Source organism: Chaetodon auriga, chromosome 4 (assembly GCF_051107435.1).
Source record: "Chaetodon auriga isolate fChaAug3 chromosome 4, fChaAug3.hap1, whole genome shotgun sequence".
Taxonomy (NCBI): Eukaryota; Metazoa; Chordata; class Actinopteri; order Chaetodontiformes; family Chaetodontidae; genus Chaetodon; species Chaetodon auriga.
The window spans coordinates 15,104,399-15,121,209 of NC_135077.1; the positions used below are offsets into that span (position 1 = coordinate 15,104,399).

Genomic DNA, 16,811 nt, shown 5'->3' on the forward strand with positions numbered 1-16,811 from the left:
AACATACGATGGAGTCAAACATACACAGCATGGATCGCTGAGCTTTACAGCCAACCCCATCTATTTCTGCTGAACCCATCCGAGCCCTTAATGCTCAGTCGGGTGTTTTACACTCACCGCTCACCCCTTTCATCATTTGTGTCTCATATCTCCCCTTCGCCAGGAAATTAAAACACACGTCAGTCTGTGGGAAAAATAATAACCTGCTCATGATAATAACGTGACACCTTATTGATCCCTGTCAGAGAATTGTCTTTTTTCTTGCCCCGTCTGCTGTGAAGAGGTCAGAGGTCGGAGGTCGTGAGGTGCTGCCTTGCTCCAGGACCCTTTATCAGGGCAGAAAATGGCTGTCAGGGATTTGAACTTAGTTTATGTGTTTTTAAGCGTTGGTCACACCTGCTGCCTGATGAAATGCAGCAGATATTTTTTTTATATACCATCTAGCCTGAAAAATGTAATATACCATACAATCTAACCCCAGATTCCTTCAGCAATTTAGGGCAACTGCACTGCAAAAAATATCTGCCTTAACCAGTTATCTGCTCTACATTCAGGTCTTATTTTAACAGGGCCACTGCCACCATCGAGGCCAAAGCCTCTATGTGTTGATGGGACTTTCAGGGGTTCAAAACATGCACGTAGGCACTCGTTTTGGGACTTATTTTAATATGTTCAGACTCTAAAAGTTTAAATTTGATAAATTGTATGTCCACAAAAATGATGTGGGCACCAGAGTCTGCACTAGACTTTGGGAAATAAAATGCTAATTATTTATTTTACAAGTTCCTCGGTTTCATTGAAAGAATGACGAATTCAGGAGGAAAAGAGCATTTTGTCTTGATTTGCAGGTGTTTTTTTTTTTTTTTTTTTTTTATGAAATAGCTGATTATGGCACCATAACTGCAATATAACTATATTTCAGATTCTGTTTTTTTTATCTTCTTATCTTTTTTAAATCTATTTTATTCTCTTTTAATTGGTTTCAATCCTGTTTCAAATATCGTTCTAATGCATTTCTCCATCTTATGTAAAGTACTCGGATTTGCCTTTGTGTTTGCAAGATGCTGTGCATATAAAGTTCCCTGGCTTTGCCTTAATATCAAGAAAAATGAAAATAAACCTGCAAACATGCTGATAGAACACGTGATTTTTTTCACCAGTAAGCCACATGTGCCTTTTTGGTTCAGAAAATGAAATGCTGAGATTCAGCATTACACGAACTGACTTGTTGAAAAGGACATTTTTTGCAGTGCGCTTGTTTTTGCGTAAAGTGCTGCTGCTGCTGCGCACGGAACATCTCCCTCTCTCTCTCTTCCTCGCTCTCCGGTTGTGTCGATTTTTTTCTTCCTCTGCTTCTAACCATCATCCACCCCCTCCTCCTCCTCTCCTCTCTCCACTTCTATCTCAGCTCTGCGAAGAAGAAAAACGAGGAAACCAAGGATTGATGTGTTGCTCGACTTGAAATTTGATATTTTTGCGCACATATCCCCCACGCCTGACAGCCTTGCCAAAATAATCATTGCTTTTGATGATTTCTGATGATATTTATGTGATGACAGTAAACGGCTGTGTGTGTATGTGCGCTCGGTGTGCTCCGGTTGGCCGTGATATAACCGTGTAGGATCGTTTGGATGCTGGAGGAAGAGGCTCTGACGCTCCGGGAAGCTTCGTCCATCCCTCCGTGTCCTCCTCATTCCTGCGACCGGCTGCATGACCGGTGATGCTCGGCCTCTTCGCCTGGATGCGCCCCTCTCTCCGCGGTGTGCCGTCGGTACCGCTGCCTGTATCCCCCTATAGCAGATTTCCACTGTCGCCGGAGAAAGGTCTAGGGACCACATATGGAAACTGGGGATCAGAATTTTAGGAAAAAGGAAAACTAAGCAGGCTGTCGTTTGATTTTCATAACTTGATATTTTTTCCTCCTCTTTTTGGCTTAATTTTTTTTTTTTTTTTTTTAATTTGGAGAGAGGGGTTGATCGTCCCTGGTTGGTTTATTTTCCTTCATCTCTTAAGGAATGGCTGGTTTTCATGGCAGTCATGGTACCGGCTGATTATTTGGCATTATTTATCATTCTGTCCTTGATTTTGGGGGAGCGCTTGATTCTGCTGGTTTGAATTTGTTCTTTCATTTCTTTCAGCACATCCAATCCTTATTTTTTTTTCAACATATTTTGGGCCCTGCCTGTCTGTCTTGCCTGTCTCCCGTCACCCTCTTCCCACAGAATACATGTGAGAGCCTGATTCTTCAGAAGCGCCTGAGATGAGCCTCCATAATTCACTGTTCCACTGGGTTACATCAAGGTAGTCAGATCTCATCCTGAATTGTGTCATCATCTGTCAGAGGTCTCTGCTTTTTTTGGGGCCATTTTAAAGAAATCAGGCCGCCAACTGTGTTAGTCTTAACCACCCTCCACCCCCACACCCCAGTGTTTCTTCATCCCTGTTCAGTATGAATTAATTCACACTGCGTGCATGCGTGTGCTTGTCCGTGTACAGGTGTGTGTGAGTGAAAGTTTGGCTCTGTGAGCAAGTGTGTGTGCGTGTGTGTGTGTGTGTGTGTCCGCTTGTGTGTGAGCCAGAGAATGACAGTGTAGGCTGTATGTGACGGCCTATGTGGGGAAAAAAAATTAAGCGCTACATGCACATATTCCATACATCACCGTTGAAGCTGTGAGGATTGTAATACTAATACATGCAACTGCTTTAGTCAGCTCAGACAGCCAAATTCAGGCCTGAGACAACCACAGAGAAACAGAGCAAAATCCTCCATCTTCTCATTATCTCTGCCTTTTCAGAGTTTGACATTTAGAGGCCTTCCAACTCAACAAAGTAGGCCTAGATCCCAGACCAGGTCTCTTGTGGGATCTGCTAGAAGCCTGTGTTTTTAGGTCAACATTTTTTTTCCAGAGCAGGGCAACTTACTGTCACTTGAGGACTAGAATTTAGAAACCTCTGTAGCTGAGGCTTCTGTCATCCTTGCCAAAGTCTGTTTGACCCGTCTGTTGGGCCAAACAGCCTCCAACCCTCCCCCAAAACCTTCACCCTCATCTTAATTTTCACCTGTTTGCTGTCCCACCCCAAAACCAACCATACGATTTCCCCCGAGCTCCCCTAACTCCCCCGCCCCCCCAGCGGCCCCCCGCTACCGTCGTCCGCCCGACACCGCCCACCCCCCGTTTTCCGAGCTGGCGTGGCGACGCAAACTCACAAATATTTACTTCCTGTACATCAAGAGGAAAGGGGGCCCCCCTTTCGTGGAATGCGGCAACATGGGCGTGTTTGACCGCGGAGTTCAGATGCTGCTGACCACGGTAGGGGCCTTCGCCGCCTTCAGCCTTATGACCATCGCCGTGGGGACAGACTACTGGCTGTACTCGCGCGGCGTCTGCAAGATCAAGAGCACCAATGAGAACGAGACCAGCAAGAAGAACGAAGAGGTGATGACGCACTCGGGCCTCTGGAGGACCTGCTGCCTGGAAGGTGAGCCAGAGATGCACTGAAGAAGCCATATATACATGCACAGATACACCAACAGCACAGGCAGATCGATTCCTACATGCCCACACACACATACACACAATCCTGCGTTTGCACTCACATGCCTACACATACGCTCACATGCCCACACTATTCTGTATGTACTCCGCATCCATTTCCACTCATGAAATGCTCTCTTTAACCTACACACACACCTCTGCCCTCGCTATCTATCTATCTTACTAAATTGTCCCTGCTAGCAATTTGTGACATCCTTCTTTCCCATGTATTACAGGTCCTCCCTCGTTTCGTAATGATGTACCTTTAATTCTAAAACTGCAGCATTCTTCACTTCTTTCCATTTGCTCAAATGCAGGAAGGCTTAACTTAGTGTTGAAATGTTGAGTGATGGACGCAGCTTCTGCCTAACAGGTGATTTGGATGAAGCTTCCAACAAATGGTGTTTGGTTGCTTTCTTTTCCAGGGTTTGGTTTGTCCTTCTGGTCTGTCATGGCCGGTGTGGAGATTGGCCTTTTAATTGAGCGGCCGCAGAGAGCAGCTCGGCTCAGTTGGCTTAACTGCCACACCGGGCCCTAAAGGACACACATGGTCCAATGAGGTATACAGCTGACTCATACGGCCACCAGTCCTGCTGTAAACTTATAGCTGTTGTCATTTTCAATATGTCAAACTTAACATGTTTATCCTCATGACAGGCTGGTAAACAAAACAAAAAAAAAAAATCCAGATGTCTCCAGCAGTCTGTATTGAGATCGATGAACAAGCAGACGAGAATCCAATAAAGATTTAAGACTTAATTTCATATTCCTTGATCAAGTCTATGTAGGTTGTGTCTCTGTAATCCTTCCTCCTCTCCATACGAGCGTTGAGGTGTTAGCTAACCTGAGCAAGTTCACTGTAGGAAAGGAAGACCAAAATCCACAACCCTTATTCCATGTAATTCCGTGTCTTCCAAGGTTGAACCAAAGCTTTAGCAGTTTCATCTGGCCAGTTCAAATGGTTATTGTAGCATCTTCTCAGTCCAAATTACCTCTGTGTTGTATCTTCATTGCTGTATCTGTGAAGGATGGGAACTCACTGGTGTCACGTACCTGCATTTTTCTGGGTATGTTGTTTGTTGAACCATCACATGAGGTTGGACTGAGCATTTGAATGTGTTTTTGCATCCAACAAGGAAGATGAAGATGAAGGATTACTGATGTCCAAAGCACTCACATAGTTGTATTAGTGAGTGTTGAAGGTCAGAACCAGTATCTGGTTATCACCCTCCTTCAACTCTGTGGGCTTGTTCCAAAAAATTGTCAACCTGTTTGAGCTTTTTGAGTTAAAATCTAGACAGTTGCATCAGTGTGTTTGAACCAGTGACTCCAGAGAAGCTGCTACACACATTGGTTTGGGAGCTAAGATGGAGAACAATCTGGTTTAAAAGCTGCCTTTTCACAACATAACATAACCTTCAAAACATCACTGAAACTTATGGACAAATGAAAGTGTTAGGTTTGTGCATGTGAGAGACAGAGACAAAGAGCGGATTTGAAAGAAAGAGCGATGTTTGATGCTATGTGTTGTCGTGTGAGTGTATTTGCAGTCATGCAGAAGAAAAACATGAAGTAGGATTCTGAACCTTCTGTGATTTGAGCCTGTCCTACTCCCAATCTCAATAACTGCCTCCAAAAACCTTGTAACTTCAACCTGTCTCTAACTCCGACCAGCCTAATTGCTAATAGATGACTAAACACGAGTCGAGTTTTAAAGTCTGCTGCAGCAATGCAAGCATGCGCATGCACACACACACACACACACACACACTTGGTGCCGAGGGTCTAGGCACACATATTTAGACCATGCCTGTGTGATCCATCTTCATCCTGAATCACCTACTGTGAAGCACGTGCCCAAAACTTTATTCACAGGACAAAGTCATTGTGCTGATGACATAGTTTCACAGGATTTGTGGTATTTCTCCCATGATACAGTTGGTCGTCTTTCAGTGATTGCTATGGGAATAGCAGCTATTTGTCATTATAAATGCGGTATTACAGACAGACAGAGGATAAAATATCTAATTTTGACCCTACTACCCCCCCACCCCCCTTTTTTTTTTGCAGTTTCCAACTTTGCGCAAGCATTTTTATGAGCACTAATGCTGCGTTCATGTTATTGGGTAGCTTCAGATTGCCATTTTAGGATTTGTAAATACACTGAAATGTACAGCAAAGTGGTAATTAATGATGTGGAATGACACGTTGCTGAGTCGAAACTCTTCCCATGGGTTGATGTTCTTGCTCATGCACTCTGTATGAGTGTGTGTTTATGTATGACTGTGTGCACTCATGCACATCCAGTTATGGTGTTGACGCTGTGACGTGATTCTCTCCTATTGTGACCTCACATTTGTCACTTCGGTCGAGCCATGCAGCCTGATCCTGTCACACAGCTGTTTATCCATTGTCACAAGGCCCCACTGTAACATTGAAATCTATCATAAGATAAATTGTTAACGAGGTTCTCACCTCAGTTCATGAGTAATCATTTAACTCTTGTGGTATGTTTAGCAGAGGCCCTATGTATGCAGTAATCTTCATGTATTCTACATCAGTGCTGCAGCTGGTTCTTTTTTAACCTCGTACAGGAGCAGAGAGGTGTGATGAACACTAAGCTCTTGACAACATCCAAACTCAATTTCCTCATCTGACATTAACTTCAGCACATTTGTCTGCAGAGTTCAAGTAAAGCATATGACGTTCAAATTCTGAATCTAATCCGTAAGAATTAGTGTCAATTTAATGTCAGGTCGCTCATCTTAAAATGAAATAGAACAGTTTAAATCAAACAAAAAGGTTGGAGGTTGAGGTTGAACTCTTGCCACAGTCTCAGTTGATGGTTATGCATAATCTCCTGCTGTTTCACACCTCAGTTCCTCATTATACCTCACTAACTTTTAGCTAATGTTTTGTTTCCTTGTGCTTTGCTCACAGCAGGTTAAGCTGTTCCTTTATCTGGGTCTTTTCAGGTTCAGATAGGTGATCTTCTGCAACTAACAGCAGATATCACAACACACGATGTGCAGGTGAAGCTGAGACATAATGGGCAGACAGATGTTTAAATAGTAATAAAAAAAAATAATACTAAAGATGCATTTTTTTCAGCTTTCTATTGCTAGATCTTGTCCTTCATCCTTTACTGCATCTTTGTTCTGCTACAGAAGCTACCACTGTTAAACAGATTGAACTATATGTGTTGTACTCCTTGTCTTTATCCAGCAAGAGCTGCATGAAACATGCAAATATTTGCTATTTATCAACATTATTTAAACAGGTTTACCCATGCATATGCAATGCATTTTCCTAGCTAATAATATTGCTTCCATTTGGTCTGTTTAGGTTTGAAGTCTTAGTTTAGCTTTGATGTCATCTCACAGAAAGGGAAGGCATTACACCTGGTCACATTTGTTTCCATCAGCTTTACATTGTTATTGATGCTTCTTGAGCTTTGTCAAGTTTTGCCCCTGGCTACATTGCTAACCAACTGACCCTTCATGGAATGAAAAGGTCAGGCCTTTGGATCTTAAGGCTGAGACAGTGATATCCTGGCTCCTCCTTTGTCCAAGAGAAAGAGAAGAAAATGGCGTCCAAGCTTTTTACTGTTATGTCCCGCAGCCTGTGGCAAACCCTGCAGCCTGCCTGAAACAAGGCTTAGAACTACACAAAGTTAGAGCATGATGTGGTTTATAGAGGTGCACATCTGTGGGCGGCTCAAAATCTCCAGAATGTCCAAGAAGAAATCAAGCCTGATACATGCTTACTCATTATTGTATTCACTCAAGCACATAAGAACAGTATGACATGTAAACCGGACCATACCTGCAAGGCGTAGCACAAAAGTGAAAGCCGTTTTTAAAATTCTGTGGGCTAAACAAGACTTGGAAATATAGGTTATATGAGGTTCTTTGAAATCTGGATGACCAGCAGACACAGTGAAGATAATCACAATAGACAAGCAACAGGATCTTTTAGCCCCGGAGTGGGAAACACTCTTAGCACTCACCTGTCAGCACAGCCATTGTTAGAGGTTGGGGACACATTAGCAAGGCTGGTTGGTAATAAACTGCAAGACAAGTAGCCTTCACAGTATCAGACCTGAACTAACATGAGCCCCTAACTGGTTACTTGTGCAAGCCAACAATTGAAAGGTCGATATTAAGTGGTTGCAAGAGAAATGTTAGCTCCAATCAATCGAGTACGAGACTACTGGCACTGGCAGTGAGATGCTAATGCTAGCTGTATACATCCTGCAAAGGTGGCAAGGAAAAAGGAGACAATTGCTGGATGTCAGGCTCCTTCATCAGGTCACTTAAATCACCCAGAATGAAACTGAAGTATTGATCATCAAATGTTCGGAAAAAGGAGTCGTGCACTTGTTCTGCATCATGAACATTCACTCTTCTCAATGATTAGCGGGTTTTATTTGAGACTGACTCCAAAAGAAAACAGCGTGCAACTTGTTTCAAGCTTGCTTTTTCAAGATTTCAAGCTGAAAATTGCTAAATTGGTGCAGGTGTGATAAAAGCTACCTGCAATCAACCATGTGACCAGATTATGTAATCATATTAAAGACGAGGTCATGGGAATACATTTACTGCTTCAAGATGGGAGCTACTTAGACACTGGTTTGTTGTGAGTTTAAGGACAAAATGTGTTTATTTTCCAAGACAGAAAACATGAAATCTTGGCAGAAGTTGCGAAATTGTGTCAAATCACCAACACATTTGTCGATGTGAATGCAGCCACGCCAACTCACTCCATGTGATATGCTTATTTTCCTCGCTAAGTGGCTTTACTTTTCACACTCTAAGCTCACTCGGTGTCCTTGGCAGTGGAGATTTGAAATGGTTAAGAGCAGAGAGGAATCTGAGAGAGATCCAGCTCACTCTGTGTGCTTCGCCTTCAGAGCTACAGTTGCTTCATGGCTGCGTGGTGCAGAGAAGAGGAAGAGAGAGGAAGAGAGGAATTGGGAGGTGTTGAGAAAGAGAAAAAAAGAGGGAGAAAAAAGAACAAGAGAGAGAAAGAGCAGGCAGCCCTGGTTTTCTGTCACACCCCCTCAGGCATCCTGTGCTATCTTTAACACACAGGCCTACGTTCTATCTAACCTATCTTGCCCCGGCTTTTAACATAATACGTCACAGTGTATGCTTTTATTTTAATGCTCGGGACATGATGTACGTGATTTGCAGATACAGTGACTGACTGACTGTCGCAGCTCTGTCATCACGGCGACATGTCGGCAACACGGAACGGGAAAGATCACACATGACATTTTCATGTTGAGCCTTGAGTTACATATTGCAGATTTGATTATGTTTCTGCTTTCATGCTTAGGCATCTACACAAATCAAAGTGTGTGTGTGTGTGTGTGTGTGTGTGTGTGTGTGTGTGTGAGCCATGCTGTCTCAGAATTGGAGTGCATTACGGCGATGACATTAATTATGCTAATAGCCATCAGCTCCGTTAGCTTTGCAGTGCTGATCGTCAACAGAGCTTCTCCACGCTGCCTCTTTATCTAAAGCTCCGGCCACTGATACGCCAGGATAGGGAGTAACTAATTACATGGAATCAGATTACAAAAATAATCTGTTTACACGAAGAAAAAAAAAAAGCAGACCACCTCTTTATCTAAAGCTCCAGTTAGTGGTTTAGTGCAAGGGGAGCACAAATGACATGTAATCTGACTACTGAAGTAATCTGGTTGGGAAAAAAAAAAAAAAAATCATGATCTTTCATATCTAGCAAATTACATGTAATCTGATTGCAAAAAAGTCACACACTGGTGCTTTATGTGAGGCTTCATTACTTGAAATGATGGGATTGGAAGTGATTATTACGAGCCGATTTAGTCAAAATTTGTGTGATAATGTGTGATCTGGGATCTGCAGGCTGCCAGATAGCAAACTATTGTGATGCTGAAAATACAGTAACACTGTTCAAATTACAGGCTGCACTTTAAGAGACAAATAACTACCTTTCATTTTGTCCTGTTCTGGTGGGCTCTTCGTCTCTCGGTCGGAGTACATCTGCAAGAGTTCGTGAGGCAGAGATTTTATTTGGCTGCTGTTTGCGTTGTCTCAACTTCTGTGTTATCGTGACGCTCGAGGAGTTCATAAAGCAGCTTGAATCTGTTAGTCATATGTTAAAATTATGATAACAATTACAGTGATCATATCTTTGGATTGTGTATTATGGGATACAGCATTAACTTTGTAATAGTCTAGTCTGAGAAATAAGTTTTGATAAGATGCACCCATTCTGATGTTGTCTTTAATGTTTCCCCCGTCACTGTGCTTAAAGTCACAAGAAAGTCAGACTCATAAGCAGAACGTGAGTCAAAAATAAGGCCTAACCCGTCTTAATATCATTAGAACTTATATAGGATGATGTGAAACTGCCTCCATGAACAAACGGTAATGTGTTCGGTCTTAAAGGCAGAGAGGAATCATCAGAAAATCTGATTTTCCGATGGAACGAGTGTATGCTAAGAAACAAGCCGCCTTGTTGTTTCTGCCCTGAATTAGGTTTTGGTGTCAGACTGCAGAACGTGCCAGAGAACCGAACATTTGATGAACTGATGTTCCGCACAAAGACGGGGTAAACATGTGATGCATCTGTGTCACTCAGATCATTGGTGTCTTTCTGGGTTTATCCTCCCTTGTGAGCATTTCACAGACTGCAACCAACATTTTTTACAGTGTTGGAAAGAAATGAATGATAATGTTAATGATCACCAATCACTTGCATTTATTGTAAATGAGTGATGAGAAGACACCCCCCCCCGCCCCCCCAACTTTAAAAACAGTGTCATTTGCCATGATGGAAAAGCATATTAACGAACATCTAGAGGTGATCTGCATCACTTCATTCACCTGTCATTTACAATGAAAGAGAAAATGCATTATTCTCACACATTTCTGGCATCACAAGTAGTCAATTTAAAGGAGAGCAAAGGTCAAAGCCATAATCCCTTCATAAAAATGCTCAAAAATGTAACACGCTATTTATGGTGTATGATGGAGGAGTGCTGGGTAAGGAAATAAGAGCCATTGTTCTGCCTCTGCACTGAGGCTGGCAAACAGTCAGCATCCAGCAGCGCTCCGTGGGCGTGCTGTTGTTGATACTGTAATAGAAGTGACTGACAGGTCACGGCAGCTGTCAAACCTCAGCCGTCAACGTGCTGCAACCACCCAACTCCAGGAGACTCGTCTTCACAACAAAATCGGAAATTATTTTTAACTCCATAACTTATTTAAAATCCTGAAGATATTAGGCTGTGCCTGTTTTGAAAAATACGTCTTGATGTGATTTGAAATAATGCGTACTGCTGCTTTCCTCACACGACACCGAAATACCCTTTAATGCAGTTACTACAATACTGCAGTCATATCCAACTGATATTACTTGATACTCACAAAGTGCAACAATACATAAAAATAGTTTCTTTTAAACACCATAATTAGTGATAACTGGAAAAACTACGTGGATTTACCTCGTGTATTTGGTGTATTTTTATTTTCGCATCTTTATTTGTAGCCGTGTTAGCGTGGCTATAGGGATAGTGGTGTTTGTCAGTCGGATGGTCCCGATTTAAATAACTTAACAACCACTTGTTGGATTGCCATGATGGACATTTGTGCTCTCCAGTGGATTAGGCTCCAGTGACTTTGGTGGTGTTTTCTTCAGCACCACCATGAACTTAACATTTGTAGTTTTCAGTGAAATGTCTTAACAACTGTTGGATGAATTTGGACATTTGGAGCATTCAGTCATGTTCCCCTCAGGATGAACTGTAATCACTTTGGTGGTTTGTGTCTAAATACCTGCAAAACTAATGACATCAGCCTCAGGATTAATTGAAGTTCTGAAGAGCAAATGTTAGCATGCTCGGATTCACAATTTTCATTTATTTAGATTAACTGTATACAATATAATGTATAAACATGCTAGATATTCTGCATCTTTTTATATACATTTCTCTAAAAAATTAACCTGATATTTACTGACTTTGAGCACTTTTGGATCTCAACTAGATTTTGAAATAAAGTTCTGTTGGTTTGAACCAAGTTTAGCTGAACAGCTGACAAGTGTTTAGATACTTCAGCTTGTGTCTGTGTATTGTATCTGTGTGCACCTAATCTGGTTGAACTGGATCATTGAAATTATCTGTGACACTTAGAGCATCACAGACAAAACAGGCACTTTATTGCTGCAGTTCTAAACAGAACAAAGCGTGGGTGTAATGCATGCAACAACATGTACACAGGATCACGGTCACACTGTGTACCTACACCAGGAAGTAGTCCATCCTACATCTCTTCTTCTATCTGTATCAAGTGCACATACATTTTTAAACTGTGCGAATGTGTATATTTGTGCTCATAATGGCATGCACTTGTATAAAAGTGCACTCACACACACATCCCAGCCTCCTGATATCCATGCAGCCATCACAAGTTCCCTCGCTCCCCGCACTCCTCCATCCAGCAGCTATCAAGTCTGCTCCAGTTGGATTCACTCTGTGTGCCTGTCATCCTGGACGGATGGCCCCGTGTCGGTGGTCCAGCTGTGGAGGCTGGCTCCAGAGATCCAGCCTGTCGCGGCCTTCCATGATGGATCTTGCCTCAGGACAGTCTCTCGTTCCTAGGCACAGACCCGAGCTGCCCTGGGGGCCCCAGCCTTGACAGGTGGAGCTCAGCAGGCTCTAAATGCTGCAATTAATCTCCATCACGGCGGGTTTGAGAGCGAGCGAGGTGTGTGTGACAGGAGATATGTTTCTGGGAATGAGGTGTGAGTGTCTGAGAGTGTGTGCTCTCTGTGTGTATGTGTTTGTACCAGCTTTCAATTTGAGGTTTCATCGCACTCAAAATCATTTTGTTGTTGGAGACATCTGAACCCTTTGAACCCTTGAAAACTTCACCACATTTAATAATTTCCATCAAAGCGGTAGTGGCCTCGATTGAACCTTTGGGCCTTTGAAACCTTTTTGATGTAAAACCCAGCAGGTTCTTTGTAAATGCACAATTGTCAATTTAAGAACAACATTCACTTTCTTATACTGTAACAGATGCATGTGGTCTGTGAAGGTTTCCTCATGACAGCTGTGATAGAAGCAGTTCATTGATGATCCATGTGCAAAAGTCAGTTCAGTGTTATTCTGGCCTTTGAAGAGAGAGATGAGTCACACACAAACAATTATGGAAATGTGGTAGCACTGCTGATGTAGTTGACAGTTGCAGAAAACAGGCATTATATACCTTTTTATATGTTATAACAAGTTATCTGTTTGCAAGTATATGTGTGTGTATGCTTGCATCCATCACTTCGGGATAACAACCTGTTCAGGCAGTAGAGGACTCGCTCATTGTGAGGATTCGACTCCTAATTGGGAACAAAAATTTGGTTCCCACTAAGTGTACAGTTTATTTTACAGTCGGTTTTGCATTTGCCTTTAGCCCAAAGATAAAGGAAGATCCCAGTCTTCTTAAATCTGGGTCAAAGTTTGAATGACCCGCAGAGTGGTCACAATCATCTGATTGACGAGAAACCCTTTTAGATTAGGAGTTATTCTTAAATTAAGATGAGCTCATATGTACCTTACATGGTGTACTTGCATGTGGATATGAATACTTGTGCATCTGTGTGCACATGTATTGACTATATTGCAGGGACGTAAACATGCCCACACAGTGTATGTGTGAGGATTATCTGGTGCTGTGTACACTCTCATCACGCACACACTCGCACATGCTTATGGTTGCTTTTGCACATTCAGTATATACTGTGTATGTTGATATGTGTAAGTATTAAGCGAAGAATATGAGGATTATAGTCCAAAGTTAACGACTCTGGTCTAACATGGCTTTGCTCAGTATCATGACACAGCTCAAGTGTTTGTGCATGCACCGAACCTGGGTAATGCAGAATGAAGCTTCCAGGGAGACCATGAAGGTTTTAAAACATCTATCACACAGTTTACTTCAGCTGAACTTTACCTGGCTAGGAATTAAACACACCTTTAGAGGAAATGTTTTTCTTTAAGAAGATACTGTTAAGCTTAAGGAATTGTATCAGGCTCTATAGTATCGTGTGATCCAGTGTCGTTAATGTCAATTTAATTATTGAACATGTGATCTGACATTTGTCAGCAGGTATATTTTTATTACATATTCATATAATCTTTTATCACGCAGTGGTGAATTAGCTAGTTAATGCAGTCGTTCCACCTTCAGTCTGCAGCAGCTCTCCTCATCCTCTTTCATGGCCGTGCGGGGTATCTACGGCCACATGATGCTGCCTAACCATGGCGATGCGGCGCTCTGCTGGGAGCACAAGGCCGCCTGTCAAACAGGCATCATGGCCCCTCAATCAAAGAGACTGTTTACGAGCACTCACACACACCTGGGACTGACACACACTCCAGTCCGCACCATGGGAGCGACATCAATCAATCAAACACACACACACACACACACACACATACACACACACACACACACACACACACACACACACACATACACACACACACACACACACACACACACACACACACACAGGAGGATACAGAGCATATTTACATGCAAGAACATGCACACACACACATACAGGTGTAACGGAGGCGCGAGGACATGCAGAGTTGACACACAACAAGTACAGCATGTACAACATGTTTAATATTTAAAAACTGTTAGAACTTTTGTATAAGATCAGCAGAAGAATTTCCCAACGCAGTGTGTTTCATGTGATTGTTTATCACTGTGCATTATGATCCAGATCCAGATCCAGATAAAACATGTATAAGCATGTCCTATTATTAAAACTAAAAAAAATCTGAAGACTGTGCTTTCTAGTCAACAACCTCACTGCTGACTAGAAAGCATGAAAATTAATGCTAGAGGCAGCTGTTGGATGCAAAATATATTTAAGAAAACAATTACATATCTTTTAGGGTGGATGAATTTCCCCTTGACTCGTACTGAAGCAGTACACTGTCCATCCACAAGACCCATCTGAATGGATGTAATATGATTATAAGAAATAAGAAAATAACATTTCAGCCAAATGTTTTCTCATCATCTGTGCTTTTTATTTAGTGTCAGGCTGATCTTCGGCTGAACTGGTCACGACCCATCGATGTATGCAAAGAGTAATTTATTTATTGTGAGGGATTATAAGCAAAGAGGTTCAGAACTACTGGACTGGAGCAAGTGCTTCATAGGGTAGTGTTTGTACATCAAGCGTTTCACAGTGCAGGAAGAGGAAATCATGTGCTGTGTTTTAAAAGCATTCTCAGTCATCAAATGAGATTTGCTCTCCAATGCTGAATATGTTTCATCAATTCAAGATCATAAAGGGAAATCCTGATTTACTACTTCTCATTTCATTCAGTGTTAGAGTTTATGAAGTCCTAAAACCTGCAGAATTTTGGGCTGTCGGATCCCATTTCAGATTTACATCCTCCCACCGACAAAGGATCTTCAGTTTGTGCAGAAAATAAGGTCTGCGGCTCACATAAGTCAGAAATAATAAAAGTAAATAATAGTAAATTACACCCTGTTTTCACAGAATGGGATCAATTTAATAAGTCAGTATTTTACAGGGGTGTAATGACTGAATCGCCTTTTATTAGTGTGGACATGACTGACCTGAAGCCTGAAGAGATAAAGCATCCACTGTTACACAGCAGGAAGAAGTTAAAAGAAAGTACATTACTTTGTGCAACATATAGTTTTTTTCTTTCTCATTCCTTTAATTATCTTGTGACCCCTCACTGATTTATTACACTGAGAAGGACGGTCTCACAGTATAGTAACAGCCTAATAGTGTGATTTCCACCATGATAACAGAATGGCTTGTGCTGTGTTTCACAGTGGAGTCCAGCGTTTTATAGTAGTAACAGTATGTCACGCTCTTTGTTTTACAGTATAGTAGGTTGAGTGTGGTGTAGCAGAGAGCTGTTGGCACCTCCACACAGTCTGTTTAACGCCTGGTGGGAGAGGTGCTGACAGGCCGACTGCTCCCTAATCCTACAGACATCAGGAGCCAAACGGAATGACCAGGGAGCTGTGTGTGTGTGTGTGTGTGTGTGTGTGTGTGTGTGTGTGTGTGTGTGTGTGTGTGTGTACAGTATGTCTCCTCCAGTGCTGTTATCGTTTGATCAAACCACTTTTCATAAATACTTGCGCAGTCATCTGACCACAGAAAGTGAAAGATACAGAAACTCTTCACTCACTTACATATATCAGCCATGTTTGTGCCAAGGGTCTATTGATGTCGGCCACCAGACAGATGCCATCAGAGCCTGTGGTCCGGCCCACTATCAGTCAGAGTGGAGTGACAGATCGACCGAGCTGCTCTCAGTGGGAACGCAGGGTGAAGCTACTCCATTATGGAGTTCGTCTTAGTAGTAACATATGGTCAGGCTGATGGAGCAACAATGCTGTCATCTGTAAGCTGCATGAGTCATAAACACAGTGTGTTTGTCTCGCTCGCCTGTATATGATACATGAGCCTACTGATTAGTGATTCGCATCAGACAAGAAGCCCCCAACACCCACACACACACACACACACACATTTGCACATGTTCCAGTGCACAAACATATATATGAACATAGACACACTGTCACAATCTCGGTCTCTCACTCCCTCTGCTCCACTCTACCTGCCAGCCACGCCCACCTCATCAGCTCTACTCTGCTCACCTGCCGACACAGCTGCAGCTCATCACAATCAGCTCTGCATTTAAGTCTCTCCAGCACTCTCACCCGTTGCCAGATCGTTCCTCTGCAGCATGCGAGACTTTCCAGCGCTTTCCAAATTGATCACCCGTTGCCGACCTTGCCTGTCCCCGACCTGCTCTCCTCGTCTGCCTCCCGGTAAACTTACCTGCCTTCCGTCCCTGACCTCGTGCTCTGCCTCAGCGTTTCTGGTGTCTGACTGCTCTGCTGGTAACGGTTCATCCGCCTGGCTTCGGCTTTCCTCTTGCCTGCTCCCCCTCGGTACTTCTGCTTCCGTGGACTGCTCATCTGGCTTCGACCCCCCCGCCTGCCTCCGACCACCCCTCTGCTCTCTCCTCCCCGGCACCGCTGTCCGATCAGCTGTTTCTTCAGGCGGCGGAGCTCCCTCCTCGTCATCCGCGGCTGAAGAAGGTTACTCCGCTGCACGCCGGCTCGATCAGCTGTTTCTCCAGGCTGCGGAGCTTCCTCATCATCATCAGCGGCTGAAGAAAGATACTCCGCTGCGCGCCGGCTCGATCAGCTGTTT

The 16,811-nt window shown here is 43.0% G+C and overlaps 1 protein-coding gene across 1 annotated transcript in view; it reads left to right on the top strand.

The window, feature by feature from the left end:
* Positions 1 to 1,351: 1,351 nt before the first annotated feature.
* cacng2b (calcium channel, voltage-dependent, gamma subunit 2b) overlaps positions 1,352 to 16,811 on the top strand; it is a 65,010-nt gene continuing 49,550 nt past the window's right edge. Inside the window, exon 1 of the mRNA XM_076727507.1 lies at positions 1,352 to 3,480. Coding sequence (XP_076583622.1) covers positions 3,270 to 3,480 — 211 coding nt within the window. The 5' untranslated portion in view covers positions 1,352 to 3,269. The remainder of the gene's footprint in view (positions 3,481 to 16,811) is intronic.